This window comes from Camelus ferus, chromosome 14 (genome assembly GCF_009834535.1).
Source record: "Camelus ferus isolate YT-003-E chromosome 14, BCGSAC_Cfer_1.0, whole genome shotgun sequence".
NCBI classification, from domain to species: domain Eukaryota; kingdom Metazoa; phylum Chordata; class Mammalia; order Artiodactyla; family Camelidae; genus Camelus; species Camelus ferus.
Genome location: NC_045709.1, coordinates 20,192,179 through 20,211,349, shown reverse-complemented (window position 1 = coordinate 20,211,349; position 19,171 = coordinate 20,192,179). Strand labels below are relative to the sequence as shown.

The 19,171-nt window shown below is 41.4% G+C and overlaps 1 protein-coding gene across 2 annotated transcripts in view; it reads right to left on the bottom strand.

The window, feature by feature from the left end:
- The window catches only part of FLT3 (fms related receptor tyrosine kinase 3), a 69,234-nt gene that overhangs the window by 46,374 nt on the left and 3,689 nt on the right, over positions 1 to 19,171 (bottom strand). The window contains exon 1 of one of the 2 annotated variants that reach the window (XM_032496394.1): positions 14,435 to 14,521. The exons of the other annotated variant lie outside the window; for it this stretch is intronic. Coding sequence (XP_032352285.1) covers positions 14,435 to 14,477 — 43 coding nt within the window. The 5' untranslated portion in view covers positions 14,478 to 14,521. Of the gene's footprint in view, positions 1 to 14,434; positions 14,522 to 19,171 lie in introns of those variants that run through there. 2 annotated transcript variants of the gene reach the window in all.

Sequence of the window (19,171 nt, the reverse complement as noted above, 5' to 3'; positions counted from 1 at the left end):
ATTCACTCATCCATCAAAGGGCGCTTAAGTTGTCTACATGTCTTGGTTACCATAAACAATGCTGCAATGAATATGGGACTGCAGATATCTCTTTGAGATAGTGATTTTGTTTCCTTCAGATATACACCCAGAAGTAGAATTCCTGGGTTATATGGTAGTCCTATTTTTAATTTTTTGAGGAACCTCTATATGGATCTCCATAGTTACTGCACTAATTTACATTCCCTCCAACAGTGCATAAGGGTTCCCCTTTGTCCACATCCTCACCAACACTTGTTATGTTTTGCCTTTTAATGACAATCATTCTAACAGATATGACTAATGTCTCATGGTTTCGGTTTGCATTTCCACTGATGAGTAGTGATGTTGTGCACCTTTTCATTGACCTGTTGGCCACTTGAAGGTCTTCTTTACAAAAATGTCTATTAACTTCCTCTGCACATTTTAAACCAGATTGTTTGGGTGTATTTTTTTTTCCTATTGAGTTGTAAGAGTTCTTTATATTTTTTGGACACATGATTTGGGACTATTTCTTCCCATTTCGTAGGTTACCTTTTCATTTTGTTGATGGTTTCCTTGACTATGCGAAAGCTTTCTAGTTTGATGTGGTCCCTGTTAACTAATTTTTGCTCTTGTTGCCTTTGCTTTTGGTGTCAAATACAAAAAATAATTGCTAAGATAAATGTCAGAGAGTTTATCTCCTATGTTTTTTTCTAGGAGTTTAATGGTTTCAGGTCTTATGTTCAAGTCTTTAATCCATTTTGAATTGATTTTTGTGGATGGTAAAAGATATGGGTCTACTCTCATTATGTTGGGTGTTGCCATCCAGTTTTCCCAATACCATTTACTGAAGAGATTATATTTTCCCCATTGTATATACTTGGCTCCTTTGTCACAAATTAATTAACCATATGTGCATGGATTTATTTCTGGGCTCTCTACTTTGTTCCATTGATCTATGTGTCTGTTTTTTATGCCAATACCATACTGTTTTGATCACTGTATCTGTAATAGTGTTTGAAATCAGGAAGTGTGATGTCTCCCACTTTGTTCTTCTTTCTCAAGATTGTTTTGGCTCTTTAGGGTATTTTATGTTCCATACACATTTTAGAATTTTTTTCTATCTCTGTGAAAAATGCCATTTGAATTTTGATTGAGATTGTACTGAATCTATATATTGCTTTAAATAATATGGACATTTTAACTATATTAATTCTTCCAATCCACAAGAACATAAATTCTTTCCAGGAATTTGTGAGTTAGTCATTTTCTTCCATCAATATCTTGTACTTTTCACTGTACAGATTTTTCTCCTCCTTGGTTATATTTATTCCTAGTTATTTTATTCTTTATGATGTAATTATAAATGGAATTACTTCCTTAATTCCTCTTTCTGATAGTTTGTTGTTAGTGGATAGAACTGCAAGTGATTGTTGTATATTGATTGAATTTGTATTCTACAGCTTTACTGGATTCATTGATTAGTCCTCATAGTTTTTTGGTCTTTACAGGTTTCTATATATAACATGCTATCTGCAAATAGAATCAGTTTTCTTTCTTTCTGACTTTATTTATTTTTCTTGCCTAATTGCTCTGGCTAGGACTTCTAGTACTTTACTGAATAAAAATGGTGAGAGTGGGCATCCTTGTCCTGTCCCTGATCTTAGAGGAGAAGCTTTCAACTTCTCACCATTGATTATGATTATTAGTTGTGGACCTGTCATATAGAGCCTTATTATGTTGAGGCATATTCCCTCTGTACCCACTTTGTTGAGAGTTTTTATCATGAATGGTGTTGAATTTTATCAAATACTTTTTCTGCATCTATTGAGATGATCATATAATTTTTACCCTTCATTTTGTTAATATAGTGCATCACATTGACTGATCTGTGGATGTTGAATGGTCCTTGCATTCCTGGAATAAAGCCCACTGGATGATGGTATATGATCACTTTAATGTAATATTGGATTTGGGTTGCTAATATATTGTTTAGGATTTTTACATCTATGTTCATCAGGGATATTGGCCTATAATTTTCTTTTCTTGAAGTGTCCTTGTCTGGCTTTTGTGTTAGGGCAATGATGACCTCATAAAATGAATTTGGAAATGTTCCTTCCCCTTCTGTTTTTTTTTTTGTAAGAGTTTGAGAAAAACTGGTATTAATTCTTCTTTAAATGTTTGTTAGAATTCATCAGTGAAGCCACCTGGTCCTGGATTTTGTTGGGAGCTTTTTTTTTTCGATTGATTCAATCTCCTTACTAATAATTCTGTTCAAATTTTCTGTTTCTTCATGATTTGGTTTTAGGTAGGCTGTATGTTTTTAGAATTTTATCCATTTCTTTTAGGTTGTCCAATTTGTTGGTATATAATTGTTCATAGCACAGGCATACCTTGCTTTATTGCACTTTGCCTTATTGTGCTTTGCAGATATTGCGCTTTTAATAAATTGAAGGATTGTGGCAACCTTGCCTCATGCAAGTCTGATATCATAATTATACCTTTTTATTTTTTGTATCCATTAACAAATTATCATGGTTATATTTTTACTACTTTTGTCATTTAGCTTTCATACTAGATTTACAAATGATTTATCCATCATCCTTACAACACTAAAATATTCTGAATTTAACTATATATTTATCTTTACCAAAGATATTTATACTTTCATATGTTTTCCTGTTACTAATTAACGTCCTTTCATTTCAGCTTGAAAAGTCCTCTTCAACATTTCTTTTAAAGCTAGTCTAGTGGTAATGAACTCCCTCAGCTTTTGCTCATGTGGAAAACTCCCTCTCCTTCAGTTTTGAAAAACAGTTTGCCAGGTAGAGTATTCTTAGTTAGCAGTTTTTTCTTTCAGCATTCTAGATAATGCCATTCCCTTCTGGACTGCAAAGCTGCTGCTGAAAAATCTGCTGATGGTATTATAGGGGTTCTGTTATATGTAACAAGATTTTTTTTTTTTCTTGCTGCCTTTAAAATGTTCTCCATGTCTTTAATTTCTGACTATTTATAATGCGTCTTGGTGGGTCTCTTTAGATTCATTTTATTTAGACTCTCTGGGCTTCCTGGATCTGGATATCTGTTTCTTTCCCCAGATTAGGGAGTTTTTCAGCCATTATCTCTTTGAGTAAACTTTCTGTCCCTTTCTCTTTTTCTTCTCCTTCTGGGACCCCTATAATATGATATTGTTCAGTTTGATGGTGTCCCTTAAGCTATCTTCAATCTTTTTATTTTTATTTTTTCCTTATTACTCCTCTGATTGGATGAATTCCACCACTCTGTCCTCAATTTCAATGATCCTTTCTTCCACTTCATGCAGTCTGCTGTTGAATACCTTTGTTGCATTTTTCAGTTCCATTATTGTATCACTCAGCTCTATGATTTATGTTTAATGCTTTCTTAAGCTTTCTATCTGTTGAAATTCTCATTTTATTCATGCATTGTTCTCCTGACCTCAGTAAGCATCTTTATGACCGTTAGTTTAAACACTTTACAGGTAAATTACTTATCTCAATTTCATTAAGGTTTGTTTCTGGAGTTCTATCTTGTTGTTTTGTTTGGAACATATTTCTCTCCTTCATTTTCCTTGATTCTCTGTGTTGGTTCCTGTGGATCAGATAAAACAGCCACCTTCTCCGTCTTCACAGAGTGGGCTCCCGCAGCAGATACACCTTAACGGTCAGCCCAGGCTTAGGTCTTGGTTGTCTCTCAAACTGCCTTCTTTGTGCTTATTGGCTCCCAGTAGTGACGGCGTGACAAGACTTGTCAGTGTCTCAAAGGAGGGGCTCCCAGCCAGCACCTAGATGCATAGGGATTGGAAGCTGGACTCTCAGGCAGTAGCTTTTAAAGTACGCAAAAAGACCTCTTTCAGGGAAAGAATGGGAGCTAGTGTTCTGTCTGCTCTCTCTGCACTGAGCCCTAAAGGACAGCTGATTAATAACCACTTCTTTGTTTGCTACAGTCCAGTGGGACCCATAAATACAAGTCCTGCTGGCCACCAGATCAAGGAGTGTGTCCTCTGGGTGGCAGCCACAAAGGCCAGGGCTCTAGATATGTGCGCAAACTCCTTTCAGACAGATACCAGAGGGGGATCGTGTAGATGGTGCTTGCCAGCCTTCTCAGTTTCAGGCATAATTGCAGTCAGTTCCTAGATGCATGTTAAACTAGGAGCCTGACCCTCAGGTTGAACATTGGCCTCTTTAAGAGAAAGACTGGGAGAAGGACGTTTTCTGTCTGTTGCCTCTGCACTGAGCCTGGGGGATCTAGTCACAATGAGTCCTTGCAAGGCATTTATGAACTGTTTCTTTGTTTGCCATAATCTGGTGGATCTTGTGAACACACCCCTTGGCTTTCAGAGCCAGGTGTTTTTCCTATCAAAATCTCTGCAGAACTCCTGCAGAAATTGACAAACCAATTTTAAAGTTCACATGGAAATGAAGGAGACCTAGAATAGCCAAAAAAATTTTGAAAACAAGACAAAGTTGGAAGATTTATAATACTTGATTTCAGGGCTTATTATAAAGCAATATTTAAGACAGTGGGGAGTAGACATCAAGATAGACAAATAGAACAATGGAAAAGTATAGGAACTCCAGAAATATGTAGTCAATTTATTTTTTATGAAAGTCGAGAGGTAATTCAATGGAAAAATCATAATATTTCAATAAATGGTGCTGAAACAATTGGATATTCATTTCCAAATGTATTCTATGAAAATCTTTGATTCATGCATCATACCATATAAACAGTTTACTCAAAATGGATCATAGACCTAAATGTAAAACTAAAACGCAAATGTAGAAACCTAAATGTAAAACCTAAAATTGTAAAACTTCTAGGAGGAAAATCTTTCTAATCTTAGATTGGACCAAGTTTTTTTTTTTAGATACAAAACCAATAGCATGATCTATGAAAGAAAAATTGATAAATTGGACATCTTCAAGATTAAGAATGTCTGGTTTCCAAAAAACAAGTGCAGATTGGCAGAAAAATAGTTGTAAATTACTTATCTGATAAAGGCCTTATATCTAAAATATGTATTTTTTAAAAACTCAAAATTCACAGATGACCAGGAAAGAGGCCCCTGAGCTCACCTGCTCCCATGGATACACCAAATCTAAAGGTACACATGGAACAGTTCACTCTGAAAGAAATCCAGAAACTAAGCAACTCCTACATATCAGGCAGGTCAACTAAAAAAACCGCACAACCTAAAAGTTGAGAATTATGTTTTATGTGGCAGACTTTCTGAGGACTTCAAGCCTGGGAGGCAGACTCTTCAGATTACTCTGAGGGACTGCCCCAAGGAGGCAAAGGAGGGACCACGATATATAGGAGTTTTGCAATAAAAATCAAGTATTCAAACATCAAAAGATTATTGTTAATTAAAGAAAACCAGACATCTCAAATCAATGAATTTAGCACTTTTCTGTATAGATGCAAGAGTCTGGGCCTATTGAAATCATTCCTTTGATATGCACCATAGCCATCTAGGACCAGTATCCTATTCTTTGTTTTATGTCTTACATTTAGTAAAATGACCACTTTGGGTGGTCAAATATACGTGTAATTAGAGTTCTTGGAGAGAATGGGGGGAAGGAGGACAGAAAAAATATTTAATAAAATAATGGAGAAAGTTTTTCCAAATCTGATGCAAATAATGAATCCACATACCCAAGAAGCCCAACAAAACCCAAGCACATGACTCAGGAAGAAAACTACAAAAGATACATTATAATCAAATTGTTTAAAGACCATGATAAAGAGAAAATCTTTAATGCATCCAGAGAAAACAGATGCATTCACACATCAGACTTACGTGTATATTTGACCAAATGAAGTCCTCATGTAGCTCACTGATTCTCTGTTCATTTCACTTTGTCTGTTTTCTCTGTTGAGTTTGGACAGTTTCTATTGCTGTGCCTTCAAGTTTACTAATCTTTTCTTCTGCAGTATCTAATCTGCTATGAATCCCATCCAGTGTATTTATAGTTTTTACCTCTAGAAGTTTAATCTGCGTGATTTTTCATATTTACTATTTCCCTACTTAACATGTACAAGCTTTCCTCTAGCTTCAGGAATATATGGAATATAGTTAAAACAACTATTTTAATGTTCTTGCCTACTAATTGTATAGTCTATGTCATTTTGGGGTCCCTTTTGAATGTTTGAGTTTTCTCCTTATTATGGGCTGAATTTTTATCCTGTGTTTGTAAATTTGTAATGGGATGACATTATGAATTTAACCAGGTGTCAGATGTTTTTGTATTCTGTTAAATATTCTTGAACTTTTTTTCTGGGATGTAGTTAAGTTCCTTGTTCTTTTTAGGTCTTTGCTTTTAAGCTTCATTAGGTGAGCAGTGTTTAGTATAGGGCAAATTTTTTTCCACTAGTGGACTTCATCAAAATTAATAACTTCAAAAGACATTGCTAAAAAAATGAAAAGACAAGCCACAGAATGGGAGAAAATATTTTCAAAACAAATAACCTGATAAAACACATGCAAAAGATTTTGACACTTTACCGAAAAAATATAGCAAGGCAATTAGGCACACAAAAAGTTGATCATCATCATTAGTAATTAGGAAATGCAAATTAAAACCATGATGACATATTGCTACACCCCTATTAGAAAGATTAAAAAACAAAACCAAAAAACTGACCATACCAAGTGACAACAATGATGTTGAGCAACTGCAACTCTCATATCTTGTTGGTGTGGACAGAAAATGGTACAAACACTTTGAAAAACTGGCAGTTTCTCATAAAGCTGAATATTCACTTAGCATGCATTCCAGCAATACAACACCACTCTTAAGGTATTTACCCACAAGAAATGAAAACCTATGCTCACACCGAAACTTACATTCAAGTATTTATAGTGTTTTTTTCATAATTGTCAGAAACTAGAAGTAAACTCATGAGCTTCAACTCATTAGTAGATAAACTATGGCACATCCATACAATGGAGTATTACTCAGCAATAGAAAGGAAAAAAAGAACTGATATATGTAACAATGTGGATTAATCTCAAATAATTATACTATGTGAAAGAAACAGACTCAAAAGTAAGTCTACATACTGTAAAATTCCACTTAAATGACATTCTAGAACATGGAAAAATGATGGGAACAAAAAAGAGATTACTGGTTGCCAGGGGTTGGGAGTGGGCATTAAGGTTGACTACAAAGGAGCAGAACGGAAGTTTTGAGGGGAAGGAAATGTTTTATATCTTGATAGGGGTGGCAGTTATGGACTGTAAGTGTTGGTAAAACTCATGGAACCAAACACTAAAAAGGGCAGAATTTGCTAAATGAAAATTGTACCTCAATAAATCTGACTTTTTAAAAAGCCAAAGGAAGAATTTTCCACCATTGATTATCAAGGTTCTTTCTGAGAATCCATTCCAGAACCCTGGTGGCTTGTCCCAGAGTACAGTTTCAAACACTTTCTGAGCAACGAGGACAGCTCTAGAACTAGAAAAGAGTTCCCAAAGGGGTGTTGGTGGGGTGGAGGGAGTGGAGAAAAACTTTGGCACCAATCTGAAACAAAATTTTAAGTAAAAGTAAAATCTGCTCTATCGAAAAAGTGATGGATTTAGACATTACAGAACAAATCAGACAATGTCAGGGCACCTCACTGTCAAATTCTCCAAGTCAAGTCTCCAGTGCGGCAAAGAGAACTGGGTAAGACCTGGAGACCTGAGTTCCAAGTCCCTCTTCAAGAGTTACCTGCTGCGATCTCCCTGAATTTCAGCAAGTCGTTTCACCTCTTTGGGTCCCACTTTCCTCTGGCATAAAAGGGCAGCAGACTAGAGCGGTATAGTAAATATATTTGGTCTTACTCCCAGTTTCTGGAACAAAGTTTCTAAAATCCTTGGAATTTCCTGAGTGATAGGAGTGTCTGTTGTTACGCATAATGGCCCCTTTTGATCACAGCAGAGTTTATGCTAACCAGGTGGCGTAGGGTGGGGCCCTCGGTAGCCTCAGGATGGGGGTGGTTGTAAGAAAGACTGAGCGATTGGAGGGTGGGACTGAAAGCTGACCTCTGGGCAAAAGGGAAGAGGGTGTGCTGATTAAATTCTATAAAAATTCTTGAGATTTGGTGAGCTTCTGGGCTGGTGAGCAGGAGTGGTTGCTGGGAGAGTGGCTGCCTGGGGGGTGGGGCACGGACGCTCCAGGCCCCTTCCCATCTGCCTTGCCCTGTGTACCTCTTACATTTGGCTGTCCCTGAGCCACATCCTTCCATAAGAAACTGGTAATCCAGTAAGTAAAATGTTTTCTGAGTTCTGTTCTCCTTGAGCCGCTCTAGCAAATTAATCGAACTCAAGGAGGCGGTCATGGGAACCTCTGATTTACAGCCGGCCATCAGAAGCCCAGGGGGTACCTGAGACTGACTTCTGAAGGGGGCTGAGAGGGGTTTGAGCCCTGATCCTGTGGGATCTGATGCTCTCTCCAGGTAGAGAGTGTCAAAATTGAGTTAAAGTGTAGGACATCCAACTGGTGTTTGAGAATTGCTTGGAGTGGGGACCCCTCCCACCCCATACACGTGGTGCCCAGAAGTGGTCCTTGTGAGCCGCACTGTGAGTAGGGAGGAGACACACAGGGCTTGTTCTTCCTTAGAACTGGGGACCTCTCATCCTCTCCACTCAGTCTATGCCCTTTCTCTGTAAATTCTCATGATTTTAACTATGGTCTGTTAGCCCATGAGTTCCAACCACACACTTCCTGTGTGTAGGCTCTGTATCTGAGTCGTCCCCAGGAATCTTAAACTCGGATTTAATCTCCCCTTTTCTTTCCTAAATCTACTCCCTCCTCTCCTTCTTCATCAGTTGGTGCCAACACACCCACTGTTTGAAGCCAGAAACCCAGAAGTCATTTTCCACTCATCCTTCTCCCTCACTTTCCATCATCCAGGCAGCTGCCAAGCCTTGACATTTTAACCTCTTTGATAATCACCAAATCTCTCCGTGGCTCTTCGTCTCTATTACCCCTGCCCTAATTCCAGTCCCTGCTGCCTGTGGCCTGGACTCCTGCCAGCAACTTCCTAGCTGGCCTCCCCGCCATGGTCCTGTCTGCCTGACACCCACCCTCTACACAGATACCCCAATGGTCTTTCTAAAACACATATCAGAGCACCTCACTCCTCCCCTTAAAACCCTGCAACAACCTACAGTGATGGTCCTTACCCTTTCTTGAGTCACAGACCCCACTGAAATCTGATGGAAGCAATTTACCTTCATACACACACACACAAACACACGCGTGCGCACACACACACACACACACACACACACACATGCACACACACCATAAAGGATGAAGTGGACCCCCTGAATTCCATCCAGAGACTCTTGGTCCATATGATAAAGTCCAAGTCCTTTATCTCATCACTGAAATACTCCTTCCACATTATACACTGAGCCTCTGGCAACCCTGATTTTTTTAAAAAAGCTTTCCATTGAACAGTTTTCAATTTTCTGAGTTACAAGTTTTTAATGACGGTCACCCTATCCTGGAGGCCTTCTACACTGTGCCTCAGCAGCCCAGGATGAAGTTACAGTTTTCAACGACTCCGTGTGTTGGACCTCTGTACCTTTTTCTTCGCTGCCCTATTTGCCTGGAGTGTCCTGACCCTCCTGTTTCCCCGTCAACTCTTACTTACCTTTCTAGCCAAGGCTCTGGCCTCACCTCCTCTTGGAGGCCTTGCCTTGTTTTCTCAGCTTGCAGGAGAGGCTCAACCTCAGGGCCTATTTCTCAAATTGCACTGAGATTTTCCTCCTACAAGCCTGCCCCTTCCCACCAACACCCCCGACACTGGGCTGTGAGCAGGAACCAGGACTACGCGGCAGCTAACACAAGTCCTGGACTACATGGGACTCCCATGTGTCTAAGAAGGGAAGGAGGAGCATCCTGGGACTCTAAACCCTAATGATTTCTTTAGACTTGATGCATCTCTCTTTCTGCAAAACACCTGCCTGACCAGGGATGCCACTGTACTTTCCAGGTATTGCCCGATGAAGGGGTGAGATACGGCTCATCTCCTTTTCACAAATGAGGAACTTAAGTGCAGAGAACTTCCCTGCCGGAATAAAAACTCACGTTTCTCAACTGTGTTGTCAGTCCTAACATATCCAACTGCATTGCTCCAAGGACAGAATCCCTGACATTAGGAAAACTGTAACTCAAATAGCAGAGCAGCTGAAGACTGAATTCAGCAGCTATCTTACAATCAAAGCACAACGGTTTAAATAAATAATGACAATATCCTGTTTTAGAGCAGACCGTAAATAATTTTACAGCGTATTCTTGGCTACCAGTTGACTTACAATGACAGCAGTGAAAAAAATACTTCTACTGTTTAACCTAAAAAATAACAATAGTTCCTCTTTTAGGATCTTATGCAATTCCTCTAGCCACAAAAGAACAGTGCGTGTGTGTACTTTATATTATTTTTAAATTTCCTCTCCATGTGTTGGTACCCATGGAACAGAATTGCACTATTCCAACTAACGACCATCAGTGAGTCCTACAAAAGCTTTCATCACTTGAGGACCAGGGTTGATCTAGCCATAGAAGGTATCACCCAAGGGTAAGTAAATCACAGAGGTGTGAAGCTCATGGACCCCAAAGAGACAGAAAAACCTTTGGTCATATCACTGTGGCCGCCTAACTAAGCAGTAGCGTGGGCTTTTTTTGAAAATCCTGATGGAAAAATCTTAAGATCACAAAGTCATCTGACAAAAACCAAAAGCTCTACTCAGACAAACCGCCTACTGTGAGATTCACAAGGCTCTGCTGATTTGGAGAGAATAAAGGACACAGCACCATGGAAAGGCCAAGCTCACTGGCAGCCCCACCACTTCCCCTCCCCAAATTCTTCTTCCTATTCTCTGCAAGGTCCCTTTCAAAAACCAAGAAAAATGATAAGATATACTCCTTTTGAGATTCCTTGCTTTTTGCCAAATCAGAATCTTTAAAGATTAAGGCAACATCTGGTGGCTGTTTGGGGGTTCAGCAAGACTGCAGTCTTGAACACTGAATGATAAGGGTTCTTGTCACATGACTTTAAGTTTCATTAGAGAATGACAAGATGGGAGGAATAAAAAGAATTGTGGCGAACGTGACGAAGCTGAGCTATCCTGTGGGCTTTTCAACTGAGCGGGAGTGCTCTCTGGAGAGTAAAACACAGTCAACAAATTTGTTCAAAGAACCATTTGGAAAATCACTTCTTCCTAGGACCTGAAAAACGGTCATGTTTCACTCTGGAACAGTCCATTTGTTTTATTTTAAATGGAAGACTAGTTTCTTTCCCACAACAATGCAGTACAGCATATCCATGTTTAAGTAGTTTTAGGGCACAAAAACCTTCTGGGAGTCCTATTCTGACCTGGTGGCAGCTTCCTTTACTGAAGCATGCAATTTTTCATCTATTGATATTTAGTGATCCTCATACCTGTGTAGAAAGGTTTAACTAACTGAAAGCAAGCTTTGTGCCAAAATGTTTTCTTGGGGAAAGGTGATGGCCATGCATTTTTAAAATAAAATGGAATTAGCTATTTATAAGTACGGTACCCCCCTTCATCTTTCATCTTAGTACCCCTCGGGCCTAGCACAGAAATAAGTATTCAGCAAAAGTTTGTCAAATAAAAAAAAATTTTTTTTTTCTTCCTCATGCAGGCTTCCTCTTCATCTTTCTTATCCAAAGTCTTTCCTTGTATATAAGTAAGTCTCCCTCCTCCACATTTAATATCTCATTACCTGGCTGTTTTTCAGCTAAATAACAGGAGCCTTCAACACCACCACCAAAATAATCACTGATAACTAAGAGTTAATGAAAGTGCCTTTTTAGTTACAAAAAGGAGAGCCAAGTAGTTCACAATTAAACCTAAGAGGATAATTTACAATAGATCCATGTGAACTATCCAAGAAGAAATGAATAGCCAATCTAACTTGTATGATGGCCACAATTAGAACTACCCTTTTAGGATCAAAGGACTAGACTTTAGGATCAAAGGGGACCTTAACACCAGCTCACCAGGTCTGGTGTCCTATCCAATCCAAACCAGTCTTTGCCCAGCATCCCTACCCTCCATCTCTTCCCGAACACCTCCCCCCCCATCTTAGGTTAGCAGTTCACTAGAAGGCAGATAAAGTAAGATAAATAGCAAGGGCAAAGGACAGCAACTAAAATGTGTAAGTCAAGGCTCTGAATATGAATTTTCTGACACTAAGGAAAGAGTACCACAGTTATTGAAATATTGAAATCCCCCTCCTCTGAGCCACTATCAGCACACAGTGCAGTTAAGGCCGCGGAGAATATGTTTCCATCCTTTAAATACTAATTGGAAAATCTCAACATTATTCACAAAAGGTTGAACTTACAATAGAAGGGAAATGGGGTGGGGTGGCATCCTATCATTCAAGGAATTTAAAGCTTTTAAACATTTACAGTCCTCACTTTTAAGCTCCTCACTGTACGCTTCTTTATTCAAGAAAATCTGTAATAACAAGTGTTGGCAAAGATGTGAATAACTGGAGCTCCCATACACTGCAAGTGGGAATGTAAAATGGTACAACCACTTTGGAAGACTCTTTGACAGTGACTACCAAAACAGACATGTGCCTCCTCCTATCAGCTAGGAATCCGACTCGAGGATATCAGCCAAAGAGAAACGGGTGTTTATGTCCACCAAAAACACGTAAAACACTGTTCATAGCAATGTTGTTCCCCATTACACAAAATTGGAGACAACCTAAAAGTTCTTCAACAAAAGAATGGATAAATAAGACGTATAGTCTATTCATACTAAGGAATAGTACCTAGCAATGAAAAACAAACCAACCCCAAAACCACTGTTTTAATGAAGTTGAAAAAACAGGCAAAACTATGGTATTAGAAATCAGAATAGTGGCTACCTTTGAGGGGTATAATCTGAGAGGGGGCGGAGTTAGAATTGCTCTGTGTCTTGATCAGATAATGATTAGGTAGGTAGTACATATATAAAAACTAATGGAGTTGTACTACGAAGATGTATGCATGTTTGCTGTATGCAAATTATGCCTCACTTATAAAAATCTAGAGAGAGATGTAGGAATTTCTGAGACTGTCCCTAAATATATAAGAATTCAATCCAGCTTAAATATAGTTGCATGTACTGATGTTTATACTTTTAGAAAGCCTTTATATGCTACTGGAAAATTCACTTACTACATAATGTTATACACAGCAGAAAGCTTTTTGTCACAGACTCTGAAAAACATATTGAACTATACATTTGAAATATACATATTTACCAGTTAACAGAGATGTTTAGGAAGTGCAAGATGTTTGCCCACTCCCTTATGCTACATTTTTTTACTCTGCAATTCTGAATTATTTACAACAAAAGCTATTGGAAATAATTCTTGCACGTCTATACTGCCAATATTTTCTCTCTATGTACCACAGAGGCTTCAAGTTAGAATGCTCGAATTTTGGAGCTGGAGGAGACACAGCTGGATTCCCTCACTGGACAGAGGGGGACGCCGGGGCCAGGGGCAGTGAGCGCTGGTCCCAAGGTCGCAGAACTAGGACAGGGACCTTAGGCTCCCTAGCTCCCAAAACTGTCTCCTGCACCATATAAGCAAATCAACCCGCTCATGTCTCCAAATAGATGAACTGGATCTAAAGGGGAATATTTTTCCCCCAATAACAATTGTTCCACCTAGATTATTTGGGAATGGTCAGCTGAGTCCTTGAAAATCCTCTTGGGGTTTAATGCCAGGATAAAAATCTAGTACAGGAGGAGAGGGTAGCTAGTATTTTAAGATGTAAATCCCGTTTCCAAATTTCCAAAGTAACTATTCATTGATCCAACTGAAATTCGGCGGGGTGGGGGTCGTTACCCAAGACGACTCGCTTGGGAAAGCGAGAACGCGGGCACATTTCCCCATCAGAGTTCACTCCTTAAATCAAAACCTCAAAAGAAGAGTGGAAGACGCCCCCCAGGAGTCTCTGATGGCCAGGGTCAGTGCAGGCGAGGTCCGGGCCACCTGGCGCCCAGCTCCGGGCCGCAGACTCGGGCGGCCTGCCCACACCCGGGCGCGCGGGCCGAGCGGGCGGCCAGGGAGGCGGGCGGTGGGGCCCCGGCCCCGGCCCCGGGCAGCGCTTCGGCGAGGCCGCCGGGGAGTCGGGGCCGCCGGCGGGGGCCGCGGGCCAAGCCGGAGTGGCGACGCGAGAGGAGGGGAGGAGGACGTGGGGTGGGCAAGGCCGGGGCCGCGGGCGAGTTCTGGGCGAGTCGAGAGGGCGCGAAAGAGGGGAGGGGCGCGGGAGCGAGGGAAGGAGCGGGGCGGGGAGGAGCGGAGCGCGGCGGCGGGGACGGAGGAGGCGCGCGCCGGGTCCCCGCGCCGGGAGGGGGCCGGGGGCCGCGGGGGCTCGAGCGGGGCCTTACCGAGCAGCGGCAGCCGGCCGCCGAGGCGCGCCAACGCCGGCATGGCCTCTGGAGCCCGGGGTCCCCAGGCCGCGCCGGCCCAGCCCTGTGATGCCGCCCTCCGCGGCGCGCCCCGCGCTGCAGGTGGCTCGCTTAAGGATGCGCGTCACCGACCGCAAATTCCCTCGGACTGGTGCAAAGTAAAAGGGGGGGAGGATCCCTCTCCCCACCGTCAGGGGCTGCGCCGGGGCGCCGGTGCCTGGCGCAGCGCTGCGGCCGAGCCCACGTGCCCGCCGTGGTCCGCAGCCCGCGCTCCGCGGCGCCCGGGGCTCCCCGGCTCTGGCGGGGGAGACTGGGCGCGGTTCTGCCGGGGAAGTCGCAGGGGCTCCGCGGCTCCGGCTGGGGAGGACGCACGACAAGAGCTGCCTTGCCCCCGGGAGTCCCTGAACCCTCTCGGGTTTGGGTCCAGGAGCGTGAGGACAGCAGGGAGCCAGCTACCGTCCTCCCTGCGCGCGCCGCGGCCTCTGAGGCCGCAGGACGCGAGCTAAATCCGCGCCGCACACGGGCGCCTCTGGCCGGCGCGCAGGCGAGCGGAGGGTCGCGTTCCACGCTCGGTGGAGCCTAATTGCGGACTGATTTTCTTTGTCTCCCCTCCCATCTCCTAGATACCCAGGACCCAGTCAACAGCGGCAGCAAGAAAAACAGGCTCGGTTTCAATGTCAACCAAGGCAATGAGGGAGGCTAAAAACCAGCCATAGAAACCAAAGCAAAACACAAAGTGCACCTCCCGGGGATGTTTTCAATTATCCACTCCATAATTCTTGTTCTTTGGCGCGTAATATTGCAAGTTGAACTGATTTCCTTTGCTGAAGTTGACGATTGGAAAGCCCTTGAGGCTGGCTCTGATTCTGCCCTCAGCCAGCCCCTGACCTTCACCAGGAATTTGTCCTCTCAGAATCCCAGTTTCCCCACCGTCAGTGGGCAGAGTGGACAAAATGGTTTTAACGTGCCCCTAGGTTCTAGGAATTCCATGCTTTTAATTATTTTAATCATGTTCTAATCAAGGATGATAATTGACAGTGTTCCTTCTTGGCCATACAACCCTTTTCCTCAGCTGTAGTCTGTATAGCAGGATAATTTTCTCCCCTAGGGCACAACAGAAACTTTAGACGTGTCCGCCGTGGTGCAGCAGCCACTATGGAAAACAGTGTGGTGGTTTCTCCAAAAATTAAAAATAGAATTACCATGTGATCCAGCAGTTCCACTTCTGGGTATACACCCAAAACAATTGAAAACAGGGTCATGAAAAGGTATCTGGTACATCCGTATTTATACCAATATTTTTCACAATAGCCAAAAGTGGAAGCAACCCTGATGTCCACTCACAGATGAATGAATAAACAAAATAAAATGAGTGGATAAACAAATGTGATATATACATACAGTGGGCTATTATTCAGCTTTCTTAAAAAGGATATTCTTGAGGACATGCTAAGTGCAATGAGCCAGTTACAGAAACTGGTTCTACTTATGTGACTTTCCTGGAGTAGTCACTTTCCTAGAGACAGAAAGTAGAATGGTTGGGTTGGGATGGCAGGAGGGGAGATGGGGGAATGGAGAGTTGTTTAATGGGTACACAGTTTCAGTTTTGCAAGATGAAAAGCATTCTGGAGGTTGGTTGCACAACAGTGTGCATGTTCTGAACGGTACTGTACATTTAAAAATGGTTAAGATGGTGGTAAGTTTTATGTTATGTGCATTTTACCACAAGTAAAAGTTTAAAAAATTTTGTTTAAGCATCTACCTTAGGTCAGACAGAACTAGAGGAAGACAACGTGAGTTAAGTGAGGCATGAATAGATAAAAGCAATGAAACGGGTTGGTAATGGGAAGAAAGGTGGGCTATAAGCCTTCCAATTGCCGAGATCTAACGCGTTACCTTTTATTTACAGCTTGATTACTGCAAGCTTTCAAAGAAACTGCTGATTACAGGTTTGCAACATATCAGCTTGGGTGGGGCATTGTTCAAGGTCACAAAATCATGAAGATATTACTGCTTTTTTTTTATTTAAAGAATCTTAAACACAAGGCAGAAATCTCTGAGAGGGGAAAAATAGGAATGCTTTCTACGCACTTGATTCTCCCTGGAAATTGGTTGAGAAGATAATTCTCGAAAAAGCAAATTTTATGGCGGGAAACATTTCGGAGTATGAGGGATAGGCTAACGTTTAGGAGGTGAGAGGATGTCCATCGCTCCTGGAAGTGTGGCAGGAGTCCTATCTAACATGATACCCAAGTTACTCATCACAGCAACACTTTCAGGAAGGTAACCCTACATTATCTGGAGCCCTAGATTACATGACTAGTTATGCACACCCTTGTGTAAAACTTTGATTCCTGAGCTCATTGACAAGAAGCAACCAGGAGGAATGAGATGAAAGAAGAAACAATAGAGAGAAGAGTAAGTTTGTTTCTGAGTTGAATGGAGGGTCTTGCATTGGCCCTACAAAAGATACATTTTATCTAGATTCTAGACTGCACAGCTATGGGTGAGTGGTCCTTCATCTCATAAACATCTTTCCAGCCCTTAAGTTACGCAAATCTCTCTCTCTCCCACTTCAAAACTTGTGACATATCTTCAGTGAAAGTCTATAGGTGAAATGCCTTAATGTCACTTGTAAAATATGAAGCTTTCCAGATAATAAGGGACAAGCAGAAGGAATGTTTGAATAGGAGTCCTGTGAATTCAGCTGAAATATCAACTGTACAGTACAATTTTACACATCTTTTATTATAGAGAATTTGAACCTACCAGTTGGCAAAATCTGACAATACCAAACATTGGCAAGATTTCAGATCAATGGGTAACTCTTGTCTGCTGCTCATGGGAGTCCAAATGGGTGTAAACACTGTGGAAAATAATTTGCCATCACTTACTGGAGTTGAAAATGTGCACACCCTGTTCCAGCAGTTTCACCCTTGGGCATATGTACACCTTAGAGAAACTCTGCCCACGTGTACCTAGAGCCATGAGCATGAATGTCCATAGCGTTATCATTTGTAATATCTAAAAATTGGGGAAGTCTAGTGGGGTGGGAGTATAGCTCAGTGGTAGGGCATGTGCTTAGCATGTGTCAAGTCCAGGGTTCAATCCTCAGTACCTCCATTTAAAAAATTGTATAAAAATTTTTTAATTTAAAAAATTGGCGAACCATATGACATGTCAGATCTCAAAAAGCTGTTTAAAAATGATACAAAGTCTGAGAACTACTTCAAAATAATTTGAGGTGGGAGGTTTTAGTGGAGGAGTCAAAATTGATCATGAGTGACTAATATTGAACCCAATTGATAATTAAATAAGCTCATTACAATTCTCTTAGAAGTGTTTTGTAGTAAAAAGATTTGGGGGGTAGGAGGGAAAGGCTTTGAGAAGACTGATTAGTGAAGTCATCCTGAATGTGTAGAAGAGAACTCTTTCCTGGGACATCATCTGTCATTTTACTAACCCGCCTAAATGAGATTAACTGTAGCATAACCGTGGGAACTGTTTCCAAGATGGAAACTTGGTGGCACACAGGTGAACTGCAAAACTCTGATGGCAGAATTTCAAGATAACTGTTTATGTCCAAGATGATTTCAAAAGAATTGTCTCCTTAGAATTCTAGGCACTGGATAATGGATGACTTTGCGCTCCTAGCTTCCGGTCCTTCGCTGGGGATCTCTGGTATTCCTTGCCTTCTGGTGCATCACCTTGCTCTCTGTCTTCGTCTTCACATGGCATTCTCCCTGTGTGTCTGTCTCCATGTCCACATTTCCCCTTTGTATGAGTACATCAGGCACATTGGATTGGGACCCACTCTCATGACCGCATTGTAATGTGATGACCCCTGTAAAAGACCCTATCTTTGTATAAGGTCACATTCTGAGGTACAAGGGGTTAGGACTCCAAAATATTTAGGGGGCAGGGGAAGGGGGAAGGAATTTAATGCACAACAGACAGGTTTCAAAATCAATGGCTAGAAATTAATCCATGTGATTCTCCTATAGATTAGTTGTTAATTGCTATATTAAAAAGATTTCAATTTGATATTGTTTTTACACAGAAATATAGCATGGCTAACTTAGAAGTTAACACAAAAATAGGAGAATTAAAAATTATACTTTCAAAGAGTGTAAGGTAAAAAGGATACAAACTATATGGTATGACCCATGTTAGGTTAAAACAAATAAAGAAGTATATATCTGCCCAGATGACCGGAAGGCAGTACACCAAAGTGCAAACTGGTCATCTCTGACTTGCCTTAGGAGTGAGTTGGAACTAATTTCTCCAATTAGAAATCTAAGGCTCAGAGCTGTCAGGCAATATGCCCAAGGTCTTTCAGCTAGTAAGAGGCTGATGGAATTCAGATTGGCTTGCATCACATCCCCTGCTTTTAACCATTTGCCTCAGTATAATAATTGCTACCATCTGAGTGCCGACAAGTTGCCAAACAATGTACTAATCACTTTACAACTAGTGTCTCATTTAATTCTAATTACAATGCCGTAGGTTAGGTACCATTATTTCCATACCAAAGAAGTCTAATATGAGCATAAAGTCTGAAGCTGGGAGAGATGGATGGTTCAAGAGGCCAAAGGACGGAGATCCTAAAAAGAAGACAAGTTGTGAATGTAATGACTTAATGACTGCTGTGATGACATAATGACTACCTGGCCCATCTTAAATTGCCCCCAAAATAACTAAGGATATAGAGGAGTT